Source organism: Carassius gibelio, chromosome B11, assembly GCF_023724105.1.
Source record: "Carassius gibelio isolate Cgi1373 ecotype wild population from Czech Republic chromosome B11, carGib1.2-hapl.c, whole genome shotgun sequence".
Classification (NCBI taxonomy): domain Eukaryota; kingdom Metazoa; phylum Chordata; class Actinopteri; order Cypriniformes; family Cyprinidae; genus Carassius; species Carassius gibelio.
Window position 1 is genome coordinate 17551508 of NC_068406.1, and position 27824 is coordinate 17579331.

General features: G+C 38.1%; 1 protein-coding gene across 5 annotated transcripts in view; it reads left to right on the top strand.

Annotated features, from left to right (window-relative positions):
* Positions 1–26265, top strand: part of LOC127968658 (plasma membrane calcium-transporting ATPase 2) — an 82919-nt gene extending 56654 nt beyond the window's left edge. For 2 of the 5 annotated variants that reach the window (XM_052569987.1, XM_052569985.1), the window contains 14 exons: positions 1420–1634; positions 1823–2065; positions 2477–2721; positions 3020–3248; positions 5059–5238; positions 5320–5407; positions 5567–5673; positions 6528–6719; positions 7321–7534; positions 8718–8929; positions 9731–9838; positions 11145–11327; positions 13932–14133; positions 20402–20550. In XM_052569987.1, coding sequence (XP_052425947.1) covers positions 1420–1634; positions 1823–2065; positions 2477–2721; positions 3020–3248; positions 5059–5238; positions 5320–5407; positions 5567–5673; positions 6528–6719; positions 7321–7534; positions 8718–8929; positions 9731–9838; positions 11145–11327; positions 13932–14133; positions 20402–20406 — 2423 coding nt within the window. In that variant the 3' untranslated portion in view covers positions 20407–20550. Of the gene's footprint in view, positions 1–1419; positions 1635–1822; positions 2066–2476; positions 2722–3019; positions 3249–5058; positions 5239–5319; positions 5408–5566; positions 5674–6527; positions 6720–7320; positions 7535–8717; positions 8930–9730; positions 9839–11144; positions 11328–13931; positions 14134–20401 lie in introns of all 5 variants that reach the window. The other 3 variants (XM_052569984.1, XM_052569986.1, XM_052569988.1) reach the window with 2 other exon arrangements.
* Positions 26266–27824: the final 1559 nt, after the last annotated feature.

The window sequence follows — 27824 nt, forward strand, 5'->3', positions numbered from 1 at the left end:
CAACTGAGCATCATTGGTGCCCAATAAACTTGTATTCCACATACCATCTCTGTAATGGTTAAATATCACTTTCCCAAGAGTTTTTTATGCTTTGATTTTGTCATTGATATTTTGTTGCTTTTAAAAGTATCAAAAGCAATGTTACAGTTTATAGTTTTGAGTCTGTTTTTCCCCTGTGAATTTGTTTTCTAAAACTGATTCACATTTGATATTGATTGATTCACATTTTGAATCTACTAGAGAGCTGTTAGTCTGAAATAATTCTTCCTAATATATGAAATTTAATGACTTGAAAGGCCTCCAAGTTTACAGGTTTCAAATGATTTGTAGCTACATCAGATGACTCTGAAAACCGTGCAGTCTGAACTCGGCTTCAAAGTAGTCGGGTCACTGTTCTTTTCACACTGCATGACTATCTTGGCCAGCATTCAGTCACTGCTGTGTTCACACTGCACGATGGATCGGTTTCACACTGCATGACTTTACAATAGGAAGACCAACAGCTCTGGCTGGCATGCAAACTACGTTTCACAACCAAACACGCGTGATTTGACATGGAAACAACGCGATATCACACGTGCAAGACCGAAGTTCTCACGTGAGACTGGAATTATTATTAAAAATGGTAGCCCGCAAGAAGCTTGCAATACAAATTGCCTGTGCGCAGATTTGCAGCGAAAACAAGAAAAAGAAAAAAAGAATATGAAGGAGGAAATGTTTGGGGAGATGCGAGGATATTGTGGTTTATAACTCCTCCCCGAACTCCCCGCTGCTCTGTATCTTGCGCTCTCATTGGCTGTCGGTCATCGCCAATGTAGTTTTCAGTCAGAACACATTTCATACAGCATGATTTCTAATCGCCGACTGTTCCATATATTTAGCATGCCAAATATCTCACGGGCGTCTGCGTCTCGTCGGCAAAATTCTCAGATCGCGTTCAAACTGCGTGATCGTCACTTGCGTGAATGAGCACCGATTTGCCTTTTGATTTCGGGCATTTGTCGCCGATTTGGCGAGCCAAAAACTGGGCTAAAATCGTGCAGTCTGAACTCTGCTGAAGATAACTGCCATATTTGCCATAGCAAACAAAGTGCAGCTTTAAAGCAAAATATTTATACTAATTAGCCATGTGTTCAAAAACACATTCATTTCTTTAGACGTCATTTCCGTGAATTAGTTATTTTGGTTCCCAAGGTTTGTTTTACTTACTGCTTAAAGAAACCGTGTCACCCAGAATGGAAACAGGCTTGTCCCTTTGGGCTGTGTTCCACCTAATTATCCTACTTCCTAGAGTTACCCAATCAAATAACATTCAGATGGACCACATCAGGACACTGCTGTTGCTGTTATAAACTCATGTCAGGAGTCTTTGTTTCCCTCTGTGCCATATTGGTTTTAAAACCCCCTCTCCTCTGGCAGGTCTCATCATGTCTGCGATGACCGTCATCATCCTCATCCTGTACTTTGTCATTCAAACGTTTGGCATTGAGGGCCGTGAGTGGACAGCAGAGTGCACTCCAATCTACATTCAATACTTTGTGAAGTTTTTAATTATTGGTGTGACCGTGCTTGTGGTAGCCGTGCCCGAGGGGCTGCCTCTAGCTGTCACTATCTCTCTGGCTTATTCCGTCAAGGTGAGAGCCTATGGGTTAGTTTGCCAACTCAAACCTGTAATTTGTTAATGTCTTGATGGTGTCCAGGTGGATATAAGTCAGTAAATGTCGCTTGATTCTTTACATTTGTGCTAATCTAATCTTTGCACACACTAAAGCACACTCCTTTCCCCAAGTATAACCACATTCATTTTGGTTTTCCTCAACAGAAAATGATGAAAGACAACAACCTAGTGAGGCACCTGGATGCCTGTGAGACCATGGGTAATGCCACAGCCATCTGCTCTGACAAAACTGGAACGCTGACTATGAATCGCATGACGGTGGTGCAGGCTTACATCGGTGACACACACTATAAAAGCATTCCTGAACCAGAGGCCATTAATCCAGAGACTCTAGAGCTACTGGTGAACAGCATCTCCATAAACTCAGCCTACACTACCAAGATCCTGGTAAGAATTAGCCGTACGCACATGAGATAGCGATGAATAAATGATTTGTTTAGTTATCTGTTTATTTATTAATTATAGGGTTGTCAAATTAGAATTTGATGTATCGTGAAGCAAGTTGTATTACTTGGTGGGTTGTCTTAAACGTGGTGCACACAAACACAGTGCCCATAGACATTATTCTGCATGTGTACATAGAGTAACGATTCTGAACCAGGGTTATTACCGTTAACTAAAACTACAGTAGTCAACATTTGAAGTGGATCAAAAAGGGGTTTTGTTTTGATTTCAGGACAGCTTTGATGAAAGGTTTTGATCCACTTCAAATGTTGACTACTGTACTTTGACAATATGTAATGTGTATTTTTTTACTTTTCTTACCTGTTATTTATGATTTGTCTTTCTTTCCCATAGCCTTCAGAGAAGGAGGGAGGTCTGCCAAGGCCTGTTGGTAATAAGACAGAGTGTGCCCTTCTTGGTCTGGTGTTGGACCTGAAGAGAGACTATCAGCCTATTAGAGATGAAGTTCCTGAGGAAAATCTTTATAAGGTTTACACGTTCAACTCCGCCCGAAAGAGCATGAGTACCGTACTAAAGAACACCAGTGGTCCCGGCTTCCGAATGTACAGCAAGGGCGCCTCTGAGATTGTCCTGCGCAAGTATGCTAAATGAATTCTCAAGCTCTTAAAGGGTTCTTATCATAAGAAATATAATTTTACTTAATCTGATGTCACAAACCTGAAGCATTAATGTGGGTTCCTCTTAAAGGTACATCAGCAAAAAAAAAAAAAAAAAAAAAAAAAAGATTAATCGAGGTGAAGGGAATAAGTTAATAGAAAAAAAGAGATGATCCCCTTTTTCAATTTCTCCTCTGTTTTCTCATTTGTTGCATGCTTTAAAACAAAATGTAGTAATTGTAGTTTTGAGTGGTTATAAAAATCTTCTCTTTTCCGTCAGGTGTTCCTATATCCTTGATGCTTCAGGCCAGTCACGTGTCTTCAAGGCTAAAGATCGGGATGAGATGGTGCGGAAAGTGATCGAGCCAATGGCCTGTGACGGGTTAAGGACCATTTGCGTAGCCATGAGGGACTTCACAACAGAGCCAGACTGGGACAACGAGGCTGACATTCTGAATGACCTGACCTGCATCTGTGTTGTGGGCATTGAAGACCCTGTTCGTCCTGAGGTGAGTGAAATTGTCCAATTTGTTCGTTGCTAATTGTCCATAGTGCTAAAATTACATGCTTCACATGGGCTGGAGATTTGTATACTTCAGACCTCCGTTCATAATGACACATGACAAGCATTAGGGGGTGGGGCAACCTGCCGCATTTCGTGTAATGAAATTGTATTGACCGTGATTATCATGTGATGATGATGGATTATTTGCAGAGTGTCAAGCACTATGTGAAAGTGTGGACTGGAATAGCTTCATTGGTGAAAGGACAAACTGACCTAAATCCACTAAAGGTGGTAAAATAAGTACATGACAGGTGATTGTGCTGTTTTTGATTATGATGTTGGATCAGTACAGAATTGACGTCAGTTTCCCTCAAATCAGGTGGCGTATTTAATTATATAATTGAAAGCATAACTGATCTTTAGGTTCAAAATGATTCATGCAGGCTTTTTTGAGTGGTAAGATTAATTTTATCTCTGTTCCCTTCTACAGTGTGATTAAAGCCATCCCGTGTGTGTATATATATGTGTGTGTGTGTGTGTATGTGTGTGTATATATATGTATATGTTTTTTTCTGTTTATAATTCTTTAAGCATCATTATGAGTGGATCTAGGGGAATAAAAAGAATATCTGGTGAATTTTAAGCTGGGATTTTTAGGGAATTTACCATGAAAAACTTAAAAAGGTCAAGGAAATTTCTTTCCAGTTGCTTTGACCGTAAATATTTCATACTGTAGAAACTGATTTTTGTGATTTTATGTTAGATTATATTTTAAAGATCTTATTGAGTAATCAAAAACCAACTGAAAAAGTCCTGGAAATGTTAATGGAAATTAATTGGTGTGTTGAAATATTGCTGCCTGCTGAATCAGTTGTCATCCTCTTTCCATTTACAATACAGTCAGAGACTCTGTTTTTAACCCAGTCTTAAATAGTCTTTCTGACTTTCATAGTTGCTTCTCTAACAATAACCTCACTTTGATCTGATAAAAAAGCCGAAGTCGTATGGTTTGAGTTGATGACTAGGGCAATATTATGTTATGGCGTGATAGTGGCACTAGACCATTTACAGCTTTGAAATGAAGTCGTGGAGCCATGTGTGAGTAATAAGATGGGCTTGAATCTTTTTGTCCTACTGAAAATGATTCTTGCACTTATGATCAGAGCCATCTGTAGAGTAAGTTTATTTCTGTTGTCACAGGCAAGGCAAGAGTCAAGTCTTAATACACATACTACTGTTTTTTGCATGCATCACTTGTGGAGTGTCTCTGTCCATGGAAACACTGGGAGGTTTTTAATTATCTATAAATAAATGAGCTTATTCATTCTAATTATGGGTATTTGCAAGACTGAGTGTGGATAATTGCATAGGACTCCAGCATACACACACAAAACCTCTGGATCCAGCCCCTTCATGTGTTAGGTCATCTCGGTACCCCTTACCGCTTAACACACACCACGAGCTGACAGGATGCCACACCAAGAGCGATTGTAATGTCCTCATCTCTCACTGATCTGAGGCCAGCAATGACACTGAGGAAGAAATTTGTCTTGCTTTTTAAATAATTTAATAAACAACTGCTCCTGGTGAGCATTAAACTATACACTACAAGAATTCGATCAAAATCGATTGTTCGTGAATCAGACTACACTAGTCATGCATTTTTTTTTTTTTTTTCACCAAGTTAAGATGAAGTGAAAAACATATCAAGATTCAGCACCATAGTTGGATATGGATTTGGTAGTGGCTGTTAGGCTGCTCAACATGCTTTTTATGAAGCCAAATAATGGTCCTTCTGTTTTTCCCATGTGTAGGTTCCTGATGCTATTTCTAAATGTCAGCGAGCAGGCATCACTGTCCGTATGGTCACCGGAGACAACATCAACACAGCCCGTGCCATTGCCACCAAATGTGGAATCCTGCTGCCTGGAGAGGACTTTATCTGCCTGGAGGGCAAAGACTTCAACCAGCAGATTCGCAATGACAGAGGAGAAGTAAAGAGCTACAGAGCTTTATCTGCAGATATCTGAAGTCAACATGGAATGTGCTTATTTCAGCGTTGCCTTTATCTTTAGGTTGAACAAGAGCGTCTGGACAAGGTCTGGCCCAAATTGCGTGTTCTGGCTCGTTCCTCCCCAACAGACAAACACACTCTGGTTAAAGGTAAGATCTTTAACAATGGTTGGGTTAGCTTCTAGTCCGCTCTTCCACTGATAAACAAAGTGTTTGAAACCCCACTGGAGGGGAGCTGGTGTCTTCTAACATTGTTATGAGGCCTATGTCAAAAATCTTTTGGTTAGTTCTTGAGTTGTTGTCTTTTAGGCATCATTGATAGCACCGTTGGAGAGACAAGACAGGTGGTGGCTGTGACTGGAGATGGCACTAATGATGGGCCTGCCCTTAAAAAAGCAGATGTTGGCTTTGCTATGGTAAATCATGCACCCCTACCCCCTCCCCATTATCATACCACTGATGTTTTTGTTCCAAATACTGGTTTTATCCAAGCATATTGTGCATATATATTCAGTTTTTTTTTTTTTTAGTGTTTTAGACCACTTGGTTTTGCTATTAAAATGACTGTTTTGTCTTTTTATTGCGAGAGACAGTTGCTGGATGAGTGTCTGGCTCGTTCGATGAGGTTTTGGCAGCCTGTGATATACTGTAGCATAAATTGCTTTATCCACAGAGGTTGCGAGCTAATCCCTGCCCAGTATCTCTTGCCCTGCACTGAGCCAGAATGCCTCAGGGCATCATCGCATCTTGCTGCACTAGCTGATAAGTGGTTGACCTCTGCTTGTTGCTCCACAACTCAAGCAAGGATATAATTAATGTGCTTTTATAAATGCATTTTATATGTAGTGAATTGTATATCGTATAAGTCTAAGAGTTTCTGTTTCAAAAGCAGTTGGTGGTGCATCTGTGCTAACTGCCGACTGAAGGACATTAGGTCAGGATGAGGGCTGGCATAGTAAATTATTACAGAGATAGACACCATGAAGCTGTCAAAAAATATGGTTTAATTTGGGTCATCAATTTACTGTTCTGTTTACACCCACACAACTGCCACTTTGGTCATTTCTCTGAAAATTAATTCAGCTTAAATGTCTTCATACAAAACAAATCCTAAGCCAAGAAAAGGCCCAGTTAATATTATTTAGTTTTTCTCTCTGTCAACTTTCATTTTAACAAGAACCATTCCACTCTCAAGAATGAACCTGCATCTGAAGTTATTCATGATGTGGACTGCTCTGATATTTATGAAGTTGCTTTCTTTGTCTTACAGGGTATTGCAGGTACAGATGTTGCAAAGGAGGCCTCTGACATCATTCTTACTGATGACAACTTCACCAGTATTGTCAAAGCTGTGATGTGGGGGCGTAATGTCTACGACAGTATCTCCAAGTTTCTGCAGTTTCAGTTGACTGTCAATGTAGTGGCTGTGATTGTTGCTTTCACTGGAGCATGCATCACACAGGTAAATTTACATCATTTGACTTAACTTCCTGGGACTCGGCATGTAGGTTTATGTTGTATTATAATTGTTTAGTGTTTTGAAATAAGAAGTATGAATCCTGAGGGGAGGATATCTAATAAAAATGTTCACATTTTGACAGTTTTGCCATTTCACATTCTGGTTTGGTCCTATGTAGAGCACATCCAGTAATTTATCAAATTCAAAATTCAGGCAAGATGCTACAGGTTAAAAAAATAAAAATACTTTGAATATGGTGTCCTCTAAGTTAAATATTCAGACTTCAGCATAAGTAGTCTCTGAGAAATTACCACTACAGAAGACAAAAATAAATAGCTGGGTTTCAAGAGTATAAACACAAGAGTATTTGGTGGTTAAGCATGGCGTTGTGGGAGAGTTCATGTGCCATAATAACAGAACTCTACAAGCCAAGTATTTTATTGTGTATTTACAGAAACATTCTGAGGCCATTTAGTGCTGGTGCCAGGCTTTTGGATAATATGGGGCCGGCTAGACTTGTTGTGTCCCTGGCTAACTACATTAAGTATGACAATACTGTAGTAATCTTTCTGTGGAGTCTCACTTCAGTTTGTTTTGTCTGCAGGACTCTCCACTTAAAGCTGTTCAGATGTTGTGGGTAAATCTGATTATGGACACACTGGCATCTCTGGCTCTGGCAACAGAACCCCCAACAGAAGCGCTCCTGCTGAGGAGACCTTATGGACGAGACAAACCACTCATTTCCAGGACTATGATGAAGAACATCTTGGGTCATGCGGTTTACCAACTTATTATCACATTTACTCTACTCTTTGCTGGTAAGAGGATTCTGAATTCATAAATAAAAACATTAACGTGACATACAGCCAGGTTTTGTGACCCATTCTCAGAATTTGTGCTCTGCATTTAACCCATCCAAAGTGCACACACACGGCAGTGAACACACACACCGTGAACACACACCCGGAGCAGTGGGCAGCCATTTATGCTGCAGCGCCCGGGGAGCAGTTGGAGGTTCGGTGCCTTGCTCAAGGGTATTGGCGGCCCGAGACTCGAACCCACAACCTTTTCAAACTCTCTAACCACTAGGCCACAAGTCCCCCCTTCATGATGAAGTCCAAATTAATTTGGTTCAATAATAATTATTATTATTTGATTTTATGGCACTTTAAACTATAGTGAAAACTCATCAAACTTTGCATGTGGGAAGGGACTGTGGCTGATTGCATTTTGTGTATAGGATGTATGGTTGCTTAGCAACTAGTATTTATATTTGCAATATTCAAAGCATTAGAATTTACCTCAAGCACCCGAAGGTTTTACCATGAATTGTCAGTATTGGATATTTTAGAGAAAACCTTCAAAAACCTCTTGTCTCATCTCAAATGGATCTGAGGGTTTGTCTCTCTTGACGTGACTTTTATACAATGCTTATTTGCAAAATTGATATATATACTATTTTAATAAAATATACATTTGAGTTTTTGTGAATCTAGAAGTAAAAATTTTAGACCATTATTGCAACTCTGTAGGCTCTGATGTTAAATGTTGTCCATGCCATAATTAAAGCTAAAAACTCACTGCCTTGCTTTCAGATTTTTTTCCCCCTATTTTAATAGTTAAAGGTCTCCATCCCAACTCAAATTTTCACAGAGAAAACTTGACAGTTTTAGGCCAAATATCTGTAAATCCTAGTCTTTGCTCCCTGCAGTGCAATAGATCACATCAGAGACTACCTAAAGCATATAAAAGTGAAGAACCATGTTCCCATGTTGTACAACGGTTTAAAAAAAGTTGGGTCAGTTGGGTTAAGGAACAGCTGTACAGAAGACCCCATTCAGCAGTTTGAATACTCTGTCTTAGTGGACATTACACTTGTATTTAAGCTTGTATTTATTGAGATCAGTGTTTCTCCTTACATGCAATACTATTACATTTTGAAATAGATATTAAACTTTTTTACATGATACCTTTACGGACACCATTTTTCTCTGCCCAAAGGTGAGAAGTTGTTCAATATTGATAGTGGCCGCAATGCTCCTCTGCACTCCCCGCCATCTGAACACTACACCATAATCTTCAACGTCTTCGTAATGATGCAGCTTTTCAATGAGATTAATGCCCGCAAGATCCACGGAGAAAGAAACGTGTTTGAGGGAATTTACAGGAACCCCATTTTCTGCAGCGTTGTTCTGGGAACCTTTGCTCTGCAGGTATAAAATTTAATCAAATTAAATGTAGCAAATATACATTACATAAAATTGTCATCTGTCACAATGTCTTTATGGAGTACATGACACTATGATTTTTATAAAATGGGATAAGTTTTGGCTTGTTCAAAAGCTGTGAAAAGAAAATGTTTGTATGTGAAATTATGTCACTGGATGTCGACTGAATAGTTTATTAATGTGCTAAGTTTCTGCTTAGATAAGGTTAGACACTTTTCCACAAATAGGCTACAAAGCTGGAATGAAGCCTTTTTATAAAAAAGTTTTTAAAAAATCCCCAACAAATGGTTATGTAAAGTTGCTGTTTGTCACCCTCAAGATACAGACATTTGATGCTTTATAGTGTAAGGTTGCATAACTGAACTGATAATTGTCTGAAAATCAATCTTTCTTTTTGTGTTCAAATTAGAACAATCCATTTTTACGTAACTGACATAAAGACAATGGAAACCATTATAACTAACTTGTTATACTAGTCTGGGTAGTTTATGCAACCAGCCACTGATGTATTTAAAGCAAGATACTTTTCAATCAGTGTTAATTTTATGTTAACTCCCCTAATGACCTTTAAATTCCTTAAATTGCCAATCATTTATCAGGCTGCTGTTGCTACTGTACTAAGTCTAATCCACCCAAAGCCATCTGTTGCAGCTATTTTCACTACAGCTACACTGTTTTAAAGTAACCCAAACAACACCCCTCAACCATGTTGAAATTGCTGTATCTCAAGTCTCTTGTGGCTTTCTTTGCAGTATAGCAGGACTAATGGAATACACCTTTTTACAGATAGTCATAGTGCAGTTCGGAGGGAAGCCGTTCTCTTGCACGGCGCTCACTATCGATCAGTGGCTCTGGTGTATCTTCGTAGGAGTTGGTGAGCTGCTCTGGGGCCAGGTAAGGCAAATCCTTACAGAATGTTTTTGTTCATCACTAATCAGTACCTCAAAACGACAATTTAGTTAGATGAGCGCATTTACAAATGACAAAGTGAGAAAGTGCGGGATCTACAAGCTTCGAAGTGGGGAAATAAAGAAAACATCACTGCAGATTGCACATGCGTGGGTGATGTGGAACATCTTTAGTTCTCTCTTCAATCCCACTGGGAGGGTAGGGGAGGGGGAGGTGAAGCTATGTATGATTTCAAACCTGTGGGAGGGGACGAGGGAGGCTGGCAGACACAATTCCAGAGAGCAGTTGCCACCATCTCAAAGTTCAGCTCAGAAAAAGGACGGACAGCTGTGAGCTTTATAATCAGCACAAGGTCGGTCCTCTGCCTCTATACATCTATGCTTATGGTACATTTAAAACTGTATGCAGGACTGACGCAGCATGTTAGGGTCATCAAAAGGCTGGGGAAGTTATCAAGTACGGATAAAGCCTTTAGAGCTGCAAGCCGTCTGCTGCTCCTGGCAGCTGCATCACACATAAGCCATTTCCTACTGGGTTTCTCAGCTGGTGTTTGTGCATGTGAGCATTTGTTTGTGCGTGTACACACGTGCAGCCTCACAAACCAGATGCTGGGAACTTAAACGTGGAGGAGGAACAGTGTGCATTCTATCCACTCCATATTAAGTCGTCTCAGTCGATGTGCAGAAATAACTACCATGGGTGGTTGATAATGGCATGTGTGTGTATTTATGTTGGGAGGTCCCTTTGAAACTGTAGCTTTAATAATTAAAGAGGTTAAATTACAATTTATATATATATATATATATTATCTTTATTTATTCATTCCCTTTCTAGTGTGTAGGCTCAGTGTATTGAAATTTGAAATAGAAATCTTTTGTAACAATGTATGTTTTTACTGTCACTTCATCAGTTTCATGAATCCTTGCTTAAATAAAAGTATAATATCCACAAATGACACTAAAATATTGAACAGTAATATATTAATGTCTTATATAAATAGTTTAATCCCAGAATTGGGAGAAATTTTGGCGTTTAATCAAGCAAGCTCTATATTATGTGTAGTTTGTACTCAAAATGTAAATTCACTAAAGGGACTTTTTGCTTTTTAACACAAAGAACTTGCGGTCAAATGCCATAATGATTCATAAAATCTTTGCATTAATTTACCACATTCTCAGCATCCTGTTCTCGGAAAGCCATCCACAATCACAACCGCTGTGCTAATGACTATTTGATGAGCTACCGTTGCCATCACTTGACCCCATTTCCCCCCTCTCTTTTCATTCTCCAGTTCATCTCTGCCATCCCCACACACCACCTCAAGTTCCTGAAAGAGGCTGGCCATGGCATCCCCAAAGAGGACATTGCCCAGGAGCAGCTAACCGAAGGTGCGGATGCAATTGACCTTGCTGAGATGGAGATGCGCAGGGGACAGATCCTATGGTTCAGAGGTCTCAACCGCATCCAGACTCAGGCAAGCCACTCTTTACTTCTTCCTTCTTCCTTCCTGCCTCTTCCAGCCGGTGTGCCAGGAGAGAGTAGAAATGACTTGAATACAACAGCAATGACCTATACACAACTTTGCCACTGTAGACCTTGTTTGGAGAAAATGTCTTTGCTCTTTGGCAGCTTACTGATTAAATGTGTGGTTTATTAATATTTTTGATCTGTTTTGATCCATTGTCAATTTGTTTAACGGTTGCTTTGCTACTTTGTTTCTTCACTTTAAATGGTATCTGAATTTGTTAAAGAAAAAAGAAAAATGTCAAGCAGATCCTCAATTTAAAATAGTAACTATAATTTTATATTTTTATTCCTTTTGTAATATTTAATCAATTATGTATACAGTAATAGATTTGAAAAACTTACATTTAAATTATCTTCGATAAAAGAATATGATCTGTAGGGGTAATATATTCAATCTATTATCATCAGAATTTTCTGATGCATGCAATTCTTTGTAGTATTTAATTGGTTTGCTTTTAATTGGTTTTTAGCAACAAATACATATTTACAGCTCCAAACAGCATGTGCGTAGCTGAAAGTGGCATTATTAGTGAACATTCTAGATAGCCAGTGGCTGTTTTTGTGTAGACATCACCCTAGTGGCCTTCAAGCATCTCCATGGGTTCATTTGTGGAAAAGCATCTCCCTTAAGACTAAACAAAGACTTGTGAGCTGCTTAGGTCTCCCAGGTTGAAAAGCAGTATGTGCCCTGGAGATGACTCTCTTGAAATGCCAGTGGGGCAACCCATGTCTCTCTGACTATATGTACAACCTGCCTAGAGATAACTAGGGACTGTACAGCAAAATTTGCTTGCTTTCAACAGAATAAACGACTGGGAACAGACTTTTTTTTTTTTAAAGCTCTGTAGAAGGAGGCCGTGTGGGAGGACCTCCTTTCACTTTCCATTGCCTTCATACATGACAGTGTTGCAGCTCACAAACAATGAGTGGATTCAGTGAGAGGGTTCACAGATGTATTTATCTGGATCCTCCAGGAGTGTCTATGTGTTGGTGGGCGATCTTTCGGAGAGGATCTATAGCGAACACTATAGTAAACCACCCACCATCAGTGTATTCCACAAGCCCTGATTTATCCCTGTAGATTTGCTTCCTGTCACCTCTGAAAACAACACATTCGTTTTAGTTTTTGTTTTCATTTTGTATCGTTAAGAAATGTGTAATTTGCCTTTCAGCAATGCGCCAAGCCACGGGGAATTCATGTTGCCATATGGGATCATCTTAAACCCTTTTCTGTTTTGTTCTCATTCTTTCTCAATTCTTTGTTACTGCTTTCATATCATTTGGGTTTTAGCAATCAATATTTTAGAGTAAAAGATCAATACGTTGATGTGTTAGTAAAAAAAACAAGATTTGAAGTGTATCTGAAGTGAAATGAACAGCCTACAAAGTGATGTTGAAAACATTTGGTTATCCCTTTATCTAATCGCCTTTTAACTTGTTGCAAAAGCTGTTTTGAAGATAAGACAAAACATCTATTTTAATTTATCTTTTTAGTAGTGCATTATGTAATAGTTTGGAGTCACTTATAGCATATCAGTAATTAAAAACAAGGTAAAAATATAATTTATGATTTTTAAAAATATTTTTTCAAATCTCCTTATGAAAACATTATTTTTATTTATTAGTTTAAGTTTTATGTTTAACATTAAACTTTTAAATAAATTATTTAAAAAATGTGTGTGTTTTAACAGATTTTTACTAGACAAGTACTTTTTTTTACCCAATTACATTACCCATTACATTTTATTTTAAATGATTCTAAACTATTCTAATATTCCCATATTAGCCTGGATGAAATGGCGTACTTTCATTTTCATTGCATAATCTTCTTTTGTCTTCTAAGTAAGTTAATTGGGCAGTAATGTGTGAAGAGGAGGGAGAGTTTTAATGTGTATGTGCCCTGGATACGTTCGGACCCCCTGTGGTTTCAGATCACCGTCCCTGCTAATTCTGCCAGACTTCCCTCCAAGCCCAGATGAAAAAGAGGCCGAACAGTCTTCTCATCCTCCTCCTCTTTCCCTCCTCCCTCCCCTTCGCTCTTATTCCTGATCACGAGCTGTTGAACTGACCGCAAAAACACTACTCAACTAATTAGCTTTTTATCTCTCCCCCTTGCCCAATGTCCCACCACCCCACTTTTAAAATCCTCATGGATTTCTATTTTATATCTGTCATGCATGGTTAGTGGTACACAAAGAAAGAAATAATTGGCACACGAACGATTCAGACTCATCAGTACTACATAAAGCCTTTGTCCTCCCTTTCTTTTCACTGACATCTTCACAGCATTTCCTTTCTCCTGGAAAAAAAAATAGTTTTCCACATAAAACTTTCCTTTTTATCTTCCTGTGCCAGCCCTTCTCCTGCCAGACTTGCTCAGTACTAACCAAACTTTTTATTTGTGGGATTAATGGATGTTCTCTCTTTCTCTTTCAAATAACAAATTGATCTGCTCTAACCAATCCTTTTGGCCCCTTGGTCTCTGTCCTTCTCTGTTTCTTTTTCTTCCTCTGTTCCCCCCCTCCCCTCGTCCTCTCCCTGTTCTTTGCAGATGGACGTGGTTTATACATTCCAGACGGGCCAAACGGCGGTGCCTGGGGCCCTGCGTCGCCAGCCCTCCGTGGTTAGCCAGCACAACGACGCAAAAACTGTTTCTAGCCCCACCCATGTAGGGATTTCCTCTTCCTCCCTGTCCGCCAACTCTGCTACGGCTGCTGGGCCGCCCGCCCCTGCTTCCTCTTCTACTACAGGCAGTGAGTGCCACATAACACACCGGCAAGCTAGCAGTGCTGATGCATGATGGCAATGCTGAATGCTTTCATGACCTGCCTGTTATCCTGCAGTAAATCAGTAACCACCCTTTTTTTAGACTGCTTTTCCTATCTCTCTTCCTCGTTTTCATATATTTTTTGAGTCTGTCCTCACAATCTCCCATCTTAAAGCTCCTTCTGCTCATTATTTCTCTTTCTCATTAACTTTGCATTTCTTCCAATGCCTGAAAAAGTGAGCACTGTGTCCTAACTACCCCTTACACAATTAAGGGTAAAACCAATAAAAATATTTTATTAAACCAATTTTTATATTCCAATAAAAAGCATCTTCCATGTTAAGGTTGCGAATATCAACAATGGCACGCATCAAGATATTTTGATGAATGCTAGTTACAATTCTGATGCGTTTTGCTGTGCAATGCCACAGACGGTGAAATATCAACACATTTGGCCACATTCATTCATTTGGGATGGATGTGCACGCTTTTCTATAATTTATTTTGTGCAGTGCAGATCTAAATAGGCGTACTTTATACAGTACATCAAATATGCATTGGTCACGATTTTGTCACTTTGCACAACATTTAGCTGTCAGTGATTTATTTGAAGAATTAGTTGAGTCGAAGCCTGAAAACTGGTTTTAGTGCAGGCATCCAGTTACTCAATGAGCCTATCCCTATTCTAGAACAGAGTGGGTTACATGCCAAAGCACACTGTGTTCTACTCTGGACAGTCATTTCTTTTTGATGACCTTGCATTGCTTCCCACAGGTTTAAAATATATTTGAGGTGGTAGCCGGGTGAAAATCCTCCTATTACCCATGGCACAAAAATGGTCTACTACATGTGACAAACAAAAAATAATGTGTGACTTTTAACAATATTTTTATTTATTGAAATTTTGATACAGATCATGCTGTGTTTAGGGGGGTATGAAGTATTTTTATCCACTTTAAAATTTGTCAACTACACCATTAGCATGCATTTGAAATATATTTTTTTTTCTGAAAACACGCATTGATTAAAATAGGTTGTTTTGAGATATTGATCTAGGTGTTAGGGCAGAATTCTGCCATCTGCTGGTTAGAGAAAAATCTGAAGGAAATACAGTAAAAATGTAATTACCACATACATTAAGCAGGGGTCCATAGAGGTCCATTCATTCATTTTTCTGCATGTGCCTAAATGCTTTTAAAAATGCAATGTGGAACAAACATGATCACACTAACGCACCGGGTGTTTGTGTGCGAGACATCCACCGCGTCTCTGCGGGTCTTTTTATGCCTTTTTTAGATGCAACATGCAGGATGGTTTCATCATCGCGAATAGGTAAAAAAAAAAGTATAAGAGGATAAAAGTAACGGAAAGCAAAAACGTGTTACCAAATATACTTGGGCGGCCTGCCGAGGTAAAGTCTATGCGTGGGAAGAACTGCTTGGTGTTTCCACAATTTTGATGCATCTCTGTACAACCTTTTATGTTTTTGACCTGCACGGCACGTACACTGTTTGATGAACCGGCCGACAGAAAGACAGATGCAGGCCATTCACTGTCCTTCCTGTTTTTTCCACTCCCATGCATTGTACTTCAGTCACTTTACAACCCTTCCGTTCTGACTCTCTGCCTGTCTCTGGACGAGACCATTGAAGGGGATGCCGCATATAGGATTGTTGCAAATAAAAGTGAGCAATTGAGGACCCTTTAAAAAGGCTGTTAGCAATCATAGGTTTTTAAACCTATTCAAGATAGCATTCATATACTATCTTAAATGCATTTTTTGTTTTTCATTTCAATTAAAACCATTTTTAATAGTTTTATTTTTAATTGTAACAGTAGCTAATATAATAATTCTGTTTTCAAATGTATTGAAAATTTACAGTAACTCCCAGTTGTGGCTAGTATTATAACCATACTCTGTGCAAGCAATACTACTACTATTTAATTACATATTTTGCAATTCTCATATAATCTGATTTGAGTCTACCACCTACCAACGTCCTAGCTACTGCATATTGACACTAAAAACCCCTCTGAACACATCATGGTTCTGTAGAAAACCCAGTTAACATTTTAATGCACTGCTTGGCAGGATATAGCTGAAATGCATCTGTCCAATTTCACATGGTTATTTTAAAAATGATTGAACCCAACTGAACCTTTAATTTCCTACCAGCTCTCTGTATATTTGGATTGCTCCCATCTATGGTGAAATGAACCTTCTGACCCTTTATCTGCCTTGAGCGTGAACACACTTTCAGATGTGTAATGCAAAAAGCACTATTGATGCAACCTAAATAAGGAAAGCTGGAAAAAACAGCCCATGACTCATAGTTCCTTCTAGAATATCAATGAAGAGAGATGGAGACAGAGTATAACGTTTCAGAGCAGAAGACGTGATGAGGGGGCTGGAAGCATGAGTGTGAGAATGGGGAAAGACAGAGAAGAGTGTGAGTGAGTGTGTGAAAGCAGTTGTGAAAAGAGGGAGAAGCCTGTTGTTAAAACGAGAGAAATTGAGCTGGAAAAGATGGCAAATTCCATAGGAATTCTATAGGAAAGAGAATCATTATGACCCCTACTCACTATGGGGAACACAAGGAAGGGTATAGGGCTCATGTGCATTCGCTACACCAGAAATAAATGTTACTTTTCTGAGGAATGAATCCTCAAGATTCACGTTTATAGCTGTAATGAATTATTATTGACACCATACAAGTGAGCACTTAGTTTTTTACCATATGAATATCATTTTAGGTCTAGTCATCTTTTAATTCATCCAAATTAGTGATTCAAGACAAGTCTGTGAGAATTTATGAGGAGAGAGTAGATGCTTCACAAATTACTTCAGCCTGCTGTTCCTGCATTTTTCACAGCCAGATAGAATTTAGTAACATGGCCGACATAGCTGCATGGTTCTAGAATGTAAACTTGAGAAATAAACGGATTGAACCGACCAAGCCATTGCTGATTGGCTGAGCTGGCAGGGCAGAGGGTTCTTCAGACTTGTTTGTTACCAAGGGGGAAATCCTCCAGACACTCGCAAAACAAGTTACTCCAATTCACATCTGTCTTTATGGTTGTTCTCAAGGTTGAAGGCATAAAAATTGCAATAGAGCAAGATTAGTTTCTGACGTTTTACCACACTGCGCAGAGAGTCTCTGAGAGACCCAGAATGCACAGGCTATGCATTTTAATGCTCTGTCTACTTGTAATCATAATAATTAATATTTTGGGGGGAAATAACTTCAATTTTACTGTTTAGTAAAAAAAAAAAAGAAAAAAAAAGTAAATGTTGATTCCCACAAAATTAATATAAATATAAATGGCATCCTCAACCAAAGGTAATGGTAACTTGACTGCACAGTGCTGAGCAAGGATCCCTCTTATGCATGAACAATGACCTGAATAACTGTTCTGTTGGCATTCCTGCATGTAAAGCAGCATCTCTCAAAAGTTCTCTGGCATCCTCTCTATTGGTCTGCCTATTAAGTCTGTAGACATTTAGAAGCATCATACTCATTTTATGAAGCATTAAAACCAGGAATCGGAATTACGCTTTTATTATACATGTCCATGCGTGTTTGTTCCACTTATTTGCCAGCATCTTCTGTTCTCTCTCAACCTCCTGACAGTTCTTCTCTTCTCTGTGCCCTTTTGATTTCACCCATTCACTGGTCTTACCTCTCTCTTTTACAAAAGCAGAACACCTACTGGTAGTGGTGGGTGTCAAAGCAAAAAATGAAACTAAGAAGCACCATAAAAATATAAATATAAAACAACAGACTTGAAGGTATATCCAATCCCAAAATGAAAATTGTCATTATTCAGTTAAACCCATGTCGTTCCAAACCCGTAAAAGCTCCATTTGTCTTTGGGACACAATTTAAGATATTTTGGATGAAAACCGGGAGGTTTGAAACTGTCCCATAGACTGCCAAATGAATAACAGTGTTAAGGTCCAGGAAAGTATGAAAAGCATCACCAGAATAGTCTATCTGACATCAGTGAATCAACCGTAACTTTGAGGTGACGAGAATACTTTTTGTACACAAAACAAAAATAACGACTTTATTCAACAGTTCCTCTCCTCTGTGTCTCTCCAAATCTTAGTTCACACCAGACGCTAATGAAGCATTAAGTGCGAGTGATTTACATGTTAAGTCAATGCAAAGATGCGAATAGACATCCTGTGGCACGATTCACGTGAATGAGGCAGTACAAAGGACGCAGTGCAAATTGAGCGTTTTGGTCGTTTTGACGTGCGTAATTAATTGATTTTTTTTTTACTTTGGTGAAAATCTGTGCCGCGTTAACCAATCAGTAGATTACTCTGGTGGTGACATGATTTATGACGTAGCAAGCGGAGGCAGAAATCTGAAACAACAATGGAGTACAAAATCATCGTCGCTGTATGATACATTTTTGTACTTTTATAGACACATTGGTTCTATTTATCATTTGAAAACCATAACAATCTAAACTTGAACAAAAAACATAAGTGCCTCCTTTCGTTTTCATTTAAACATATAAATAGCAACAGAAATGTAGTTCAGGGAAATATGTAGACCTATAGCCTGCATTACAATGAAACTGAATATTATATCAAACAGTATTTTGCTCTTTTTATTTTAAATTTAAAATATTAATAGATTAATTGAATAAAAACCAAAGATCACCTATTAGATTTACCCAAAATGAGTTATTTTATGTGTAACCACTAAAGAGACACATGAATGCACAGCCACACTTTAACTGCTTCTATCCTTGAACACTTAATGATTATCAAAATAAAAGAGCAACGCTGAGTCTAGGAGAACTTACCGGTATCACACACACACTCCAGATGCATCGCGTTCAACTCGAGCAGTGGTCTAAAACTAAAAACTAAAAAGTGGTCTAAAGTTTATTTATTCACCAAACGAACACAAGTTTACTTCAACAATGAACAATGAGGCATAGATAAGTTTGAAATTCAGTGTTTAAAAAAAAACAGAGCAAACAGAAAGAGCAATCTATATTATAGCTCTATAAATAAAGCATACAGACTTTATTAGAGCCACAGAAAGACAAACATTTTGATGAAAATGCTTAATGTAGAATTATGTACATTAACAATGATTTGGGCGAATATAATCTAATTTAACAGAACATTGTGAATGATTTCAACCACTGGAGGCCATTCTCGCACAGTACAATGAAAACGGACCCTTCTCAGCCACTCCAGCAACAGACGAAACCCGGAAATCTCGGCACGGATTTTTGCAGATAAATGATTGTTCCAGCAATCAACTATCGGTGCCGATTAATCAGCAAAACCGATACATCTGTCGACCTCTACTTTTAGGTTATTTGAGCTACTAAGTAATTACCCTCTAAGTGATTAATAAATTAAAAATCTATTTGAAGTCTCCTTCGCATTGCTTTTATTAATTCAAACAAAAATCAACTAAAAGCAGTTCTGAAGAAAACTTATAAACTTATAAACCCAGTTTTACATTTTGGATGAAGTGTAGCGTCCTTTCTAGTGTCACTTGCTGGTTCTAAATAGTTAATCTAGATGTTGTTTATTATTCACTGTAGTAATTTACACAATATTGTTTCTTGCCATGGTTTAAGACAAACATTTGTAGGAAATCTTAAGTAAGCAACGGTAACTTCCCTTCTTTCTGTCCTGAATGTAATGTGATTTGGCACATTTATTTTTTATCCCTGCGGCAGCATTTTACACAATACTCTATTTCTGCAGTTGACCATTTCTACCAGTGTAGCGTTCGCCCACCCCTACTGGCAGGTTTTCATAAACCTAGATACGATGCTGAACGTCTGCCATTTTCTGGCTCCTAAATAGCTTATTGAACAAACATTGGTTGCATGTCCGTCTCATCTTGCAGTGGTTCTGTGATTGTGGTCATTTTGTTTGTACCATTTCGAAGCTTGTGATTGATATGGATGTGTCCCACTTATGCCTGATTTTCCTCATTCACTTGCCCCAAATAGAAAATTGCATCACAGTCGTGGTTTGTATTCATTTTATCCCCGTTTCTCTATTCAACTGTATGTGCTGTATTGTTTTTGTTGGTTTTTATTTGTTTGTTTGAGATCTCATAAAGAGCTTGAGTGCTATTGTGAAAATGAAATCAACCACCGATTTGTACCCCTCTAGATCCAGTGCATCCCGCTCTGAAGCGGACCCTGTGCCAATACGATCCCACTAATTCTTTCTTTTCTTTCTGTCTCCCAACTACTCGCTGCAGATTAAGGTGGTGAACGCATTCCGTAGCTCCCTATACGAGGGCCTAGAGAATCAAGAATCAAGAAGCTCCATCCATAACTTCATGTCCCACCCTGAGTTTGTACCCCTCTCCGAGGAAGAAGCCCGCATCCCCACGATAGACGAGGGCTGTGTAGAGATTGATCAGCTCCCCTCCTCTTCCAGAAAAGGAGGTGGCGGTGAACCCCCGGGCCACTCTCTTCACAGCAATGAATTCTCCGTGTGAACCTCCCATCGAGCCTCCTGCCCCAAAATCATTTTTTGTTTTTTTATTTGTTCTGTTTTTAAAACCTGTGCACCACTCCTCCGGTGGAGCCCTGCTGATGCACATCTGGGAGACAGCAGCACCTACAGCGGCCGATGGGGCAACCACAATCCCTTTCTCCTCTCCTCCTTAATCCCACCCTCCCCACCCCTCTGCCCCTCACGACTTGTACTGTGTTGGCAGCAGCAGCAGTGCTCTGTAAGTACATGCGGCTGTGCTGCAGCCCATGTGACGCATGGCCTAACTTACACACTAGAGGGCGACGCTGCGGCAAACGCCCTCTTTCAGCCTGTCACTGGCATTTTTCTCTCTTCTACAGTTCTCTCATTTTTATATTGTCACATCTCTGGTCTTGTGTAATGCTGTAATAATTTTTGTTATTTGTCTTAGGACTCTCAGTTACATAGTACTTTTTTTTTTTTTTGTAATGATACAGCCAATTATAATCATGCACTCAGTTGCTATTTGAATACATTTCTATCTCTTTTTTTCTCTCTCTTAATTTACTCTGTTTTAAGATGGTTTGAAAAACATGGCAGTGAAGCTACCCATGTTTTAGTTTTTAAAATATGATGCTCTAATGGACGTTTTAAGTGGTTCAGACACTACATTCATGTTATGTGTGCAGACGTTGTTAATACGATGCTTTTAGGCTCATTTTGGGTGTTCTGTCACTTTATATGTACAGATGTAAGGCTGCTATAGTAAACATTAGCAGAATAAAAGCCTATAATAAACTTATTGTATAGCTGAGTTAAGAATACCTGATTGGCTCTTAAGGGGGCAGGGAGGGTCATCCTACACAGCATCTCATTGAAATCACACCCAATGGGCATCTCTAGTCTCTTGTTAATGCTCATTTGCCTCAAAATGAATGCTCAACTAATTGACCAAGTACTTAATTGAAGGTACAGCACCTCATCATAGTGTGCATGTATCTGTCTTTAGGTTCATCTGTGTCTGATTGTATGGGAATGGGAATTGTATTACTAACCTTTATGGGATATAACAACTAATGAATAGGATTTTCTTTTTTCTTGTATCCTCTTTAGAAAAAAAAAATGCATTTAGAGGTGATTCTGTATGTGTGTACTTTCAAATCCAGTCTTTTTCTCACCTCAGCTCTGCAGTTAGGTGTTCTTCTTGTTATCTACCATCAGGCTGTGCTCCACATAAGCTCCAAGTTACTCAGACATCACTGGTAGAGCTCCAAAATCCCATCCCTGAACTTAGCCTGTGAGAGTAAGGATACTGCACGTAGTAAGCATGCTTTTGCTATAAAAAAAAAAAAAAGAGAAAGAATACACTTTAATACACATTAGCATGCAGCAAGGGCCTCTGTTGGACCCTGTGAGCTCTGTTGAAACCTGGATGACAAACTAGATTGGACAGTTTTCATAAGAGTGCGGCCTCAACAACATGTGCTTTTTATTAGCCAAAACATACTACTGCCATAGAACGACCTTCCGCTCATACCAATCTAGGTTTGATGGATTCCTCAAATTACACCTTTTTCTACTTGCTCAGAGCCATATTTTATAGATTGTTCTTTTATATCCCATTGTTTTTGCAGTTTATTTTGTATTTCCAACCAAATTCGAAAAATACACAGAGAGTCACTGCCTAAAGACAAAAAAAAAAAAAAAATCTAGATGGACCACTTTAATGTTTACGGAAAGGTTCCACAGCAGTCGGCTGATGCTGCACTTCCCCCTACTGGCAAGTTTTGCTATTTCGCTTAAGTGGAACATGGTATGTTATTGTGGGGAAGCATGCATGAATTTCATATAAAACTCAATGTTTTGTTCCTTTTTTTACAATTATTCTGTATTTTTATATTAAGTACTTTTTAATATTTTAGGAAAATATATAAATATAGGTGTATAGGCCAGAGAGTTGGGTGACATGACAAATTAGCAAAATAAGCAGTTGAGTACATATTGCAGTGTATACAGAATATATATATATATATATATATATATATATATATAAAAGCTTACTGTAAAGTCAAGGGGTCTAGTTTAGTTGTCAACAGAAGAGTGAGCATTTAATGGCCTTATCCCGAATAGCGTACTCCAAACCTGCAGCCTCAGATAGATGAGTGTAAAAATTATGATTTGCCACCTAATTAGAATCTGTTGGACTATAGTGGGAAATGTTAATTACAGGTTTTGAGGTTTTCGAACTTAACTCCTGTGTTCTTTTAGACTGATAAAGCATAATTTATTTTCTGTGAGACTTCTGTATCACCCATTAAAGTGGCAAAGTGTCGGCAATGGGAAAAAGAGATTATTACAGTACGTATTCTCTGTGTTGTCATCATTTAACTTTGATTTGTCTTTTTGCAAAACATTTTTGTCATACGCGGCTCTGGATATAAATGAAGAATACGTACTGTTTGTTACATGAAAGTACAAATGTATTTGACTTTGTGGAAGCAGTCGAAATGGTTTCCAGTTAGAGCTTTATATAAATTCTGCCAAAGTGTTGCTTTGTACAGACTTATGTCTTTGTTCTTGTTCATTTGGAATAACTTAGAACTGGATTTAATCCATATTTGGATATTTCTTTCCCATGAGTATCTAAAATATGCCCCACTCACTTAAATCTTTTTTCATTACTTGATCAGAATGGATGCAGAAAAAAGAGGGAAACGATCAAAGCCATTGTCTTCTATTTTCCTTTCTGGTTCCCTTTAATAGTTCTTTAGAACAATTTCTGTTAGTGCACATGTTTATCTCTCTTTTCGCATTGTGTAAACTGAGAATCGCTTCAAGTTGTCGTGCAAAAACTTTTGAATTTTAACGCATTACTACTCTACTGAAGTTGTCTGACAATTCTTGTTTGCTTGGTTAGGGACAGGAGGAAATGATACACCACAGCTGTAAATAAAAGATTGTTTTAAAACTGGAATATAACATTAAGTTATAACCACTTATTTTGCATATATTTAGTCCATTTACATCTGATGTTGAGTGAAATGAAAATTGTATTTGGCTGCGGGGAAAGCAGTCAATAGAACATCTGATTTCTGTAATTCATATGAAACACCTTAATATATACAGGTGTTATTTTTGTATAAACATAATCTCATTAATGTGGCATGCATTACTTATAAACAAATTGGTGGTTCAAAGCAATATGTACAACCTGGTGCGATTGGTATTTTTAGTGTCCTGTGTAGCTTAAACCATGCTGTACTTGGGGGGAAAAAAACTGCATTGGAAAAAAAAATGTAATTGTTCAATATATGTGTTCAATGTTCTGCATGATTACATATGGAATGAGGCGTCCCCAAATGTTTACTTGTTTCCAGAATGAATGTGACACACAAACACGCGCACGCATGCACACTTACACATCAGCAGACTCTGCGAAGGAAACACACACTGACTCGATGCTGTTTCAGAGAAGAACGTTCTGTACCGAGATGAAAGCATCTCGTTTGTTGTCTAGACATCACGAGAGAGTACTACTCCATTAAATTTCCTAATTACTAGGGCGTAGGAATTGGGGAATGACTGCCGGAGTATGGGCTTGAACAATCTGGTCTTTTTACCAGTTACGATTCGATCTGGCTTTGTTTCGTTACTTTTATAGCCATAAGCAGTGGCTGTCGATTGAACTGCTTAATTGCAGAGTGGTACGAGCTTTGATGTTCCATCACCTTATTGTGTGGGTTACCGACTCCATCCAGACAGCTCCCTCTCATCCATGCATGACCCATCAAAGATGAAAGACGCTAGTGTGGTAAAGCTGAAGGACTTGCGTTTTCAAGGTAGGCAACAGTCGTACTTAGTTCCCATCTCACTTTCCTGAAATGTACTGATTCCCTTTACTCTCTTAATTCATACTCTTTTCCTCTGTTTGAGGGCTTTGAGAGAGAGATAGAGAGCATTGTTTAATAAACACATACAAGTTAGGTTTAGTTATTTCCATTAGCCAATGAATGTGTTGTCTTTTTTTAATAATGCATGTGAAATACACTCTTAAAATTAGGTTATTGGCATCTGTGGTTCCATAACATCCATGGAATCATTCCGTTCCACAAAAGGTTCTTCATACTAAAAGGCCGTTCACATAGAATGTGTCCATTCCACCGCACTAAATCCCATTGTTTTCATGTGGAAATGTGCTAGATGGTGTTATAAAAATGCATTGCTCAAGTTAAAGTAAGGGCCGGGTTCAACCTTTCATTTTCACCATTCCACTGCATGATCATGTCATTAATGACTTAAGCTATTCAAACTAGGTTTCTCTGTTACTTTTACTGAACAAGATCTATTTGAAGGACAAGGGCTTTGCTTGGTGAGGGATAAAATGTTGGGAAAAATCTGTTTACAGTCACTTTACAGAGATGTGGTGTTTTGTAATTATTTTTTACATCTCTAGGATCACAGAAGTGCCAATGGACCACATGGACAACCTGCACCACTGTGTCTAATTGATTTAGTCTTGAGTAATTGATTAAAAATGAGAAAACTGTGTCTTTGATCATGGGTTTTGGGAAAGTGTGGAGGCCTTAATTGTTTCCAACATGAAAGTGAATATGTTTTGCATTTAATTTGCATAATTGAATTGAAAATGTCAACTGGTGAATCTAAAAAGCCCAATGTGTCCCAATGTCATGTATGTGTTTACAGTCTCTTTAAGATGCTAGAGAATATGTGCTCATCTAATGTGATGTAGTTTTAAGGGCTATAAGGTGACAGTATAGGGATACACTGTTACCGAATCTGTGTCTAATTAGGAGAAGTTGACTCAAAATGTTCTTGTTGGAAAGTAGAGTACACTTAGTTGGTTTGTTTTCAATTGTCAAAGTGTGAGTTGAGCTCATTTTGATCCATGCTAAATTCATGTAAAGTCGACCCAGCTGTGTCAATCTTATTGGAAGCATTACCATAAACAGCTGAATTGCCATTTCATTTATTGTCAATGCACATTTGGAGTAAATAGTTGAATGTGTGTTTTGGATCTAGACAACAAAGTGTACGCATGTGTGTGCTAGAGGACTCGGTCTTGATTCTTGATCTGACAGTCACGAACGGTGTCTTCAGTCAGTGTGTGTTTTAATTGGCGAAAAAAGATCCAGATTTTTTTGAGCCCTTCTTTCATTTAGCTTTTGTGAGAATCATTATCATGCTGAAATGTCAATCCTGCTTGCTTCGAACTATGCAACAGATTCATTGGATTAAAATATGATGAATTATTTATCCTCTTAGCTGTCATAACAATGCTCTCTCTCTCTCTCTCTTCCTCTCTCTGTTTCTCTCTCTGTGCGCTTGCTTTCTTTTGTCGAAGTGAACTCAGTCATGCCCATATTTCATTATTTATACTAATGCAAGTGTATTATCTATGTAATGTATGTGTGTAATGTGCACACATTCAAGTTTTCTTTATTTTTTGTAATATATTATCATGTGGAATGCCTTGTTCTTTATGTCCTGTCGTTAAAATCTAACAGAACAAAAATGAAAAAAAAAAGATAATCAAGCAATTGAAGTCAAAGTTATTACATAAACTATATATACATATATACAAATCTCTATATATAAATAAAGCCATTAGAATTTGAAATACAATGAGGCTCATGTCTTGGTTTCTTGGGATTTTCTTTTTTTCTTTAGGTAAGATTAAGTTTGTTAAAAGAAGAAAGCTATAAGCAAAGGTGCCATGATGTGATATATATAGAGTGTTTTGTCTGACTTCCTCACAATGCGCACAGGAAATCTATTGTAGGCCTGTGTGTAGCCTAAATGTATGATGTAGTGGTAGTATTTATAATAATGATAATAATAATAGTAAAGGGAATGGCCATCTTAAAAACAATTTGCGTTTACTTTTAAAATGTTGACTGATTTATTTCCCAAATTGCACTGACCGCTTTAAAATATGAGACGCCAATATTTCAGAAGTTTATGACACATTAGGACACATAATTATTAAATAACATTTATGCATATGCTTTTTATTTTTTTTTATTAACTGAGATCCTAACCTTCCCCACACTGCTTAATACATATATAATTCATCAGAAAATGTGTGTGTGTGTGTGTGTGTGTATATATATATATATATATATATATATATATATATATATATATATATATAATAAAAAATCTAAACAAAGATGACCAGTAGACTTTGTGTTTACAGGTGCATCTCAAAAAAAAAAAATATAAATCAATGAAAAGGTCTTTATTTAGGAGTTATTGTTGTTTTTTTGTTGTTTAAATTCTGATGGTAACGACTGACAGCTTAGGCAGATGAGAAATTCTGTATCTCAAAATTGGAATATTCCATTTTGAGCTTGATTAGTTTGAATAAATTTGAGAATAAATACTGGGTACCTCTGGGGCTAGTTTAGAACATGCAACCACAATTATGGGAAAGGCTGCTGGTTTGACCGTTGTCCAGAAGACAATCATCAACACCCTCCACAAGGAGGGTAAGCCACGGAAGGTCATTACTTGAAAGGGCTGACTGTTCACAGAGTGCTGTATCAAAATATATTCATAGAAAGTTGACTGGAAGGAAAAGGTGTGGTAGGAAAAGGTGCACAAGCCACAGTGATGACCAAAACCTTGTGAAGATGTCAGGAAACAACCATGATATTACTGTGATTGATTGGCTAGCCAACATGTCTGACCTGATCCTCTCAGAGAATCTATGGGGTATTGTAAAGAGGAAGATGGGTAACATCTGACAAACCATACAGAGGAGCTAAAGGCCGCTCTCAAAGCAACCTGGGCTTCAAAAACACCTCAGCAGTGCCACAGGTTGATCGCCTCCATGCCACACTGCATTGAAGCAGTAATTTGTGCAAAAGGAGCCCCATCCAAGTATTAAGTGTATAATTAAACCTGCTTTGGAGATCTTCAACATTTCTGGGTTGTTTTTTTTTTTATTTATTTTTTTTTATCTTTGAGAAAACATTCTAATTTTGAGATACTGAATTTAAATTTCTGTAAACTGGTCATAAGCCATAACCATCATAATTAAAAAAAATAACTCCTGGAATATTTCAGTTTAAGTGCAATGAATCTAGAATATAAGAAAGTGTGCTTTTTTAATTAAATTAAAAAAATAAAGCACTTTTCCAAATGCATTTCTGAGGATGGTTCAGTTCAATTAAAGTTTA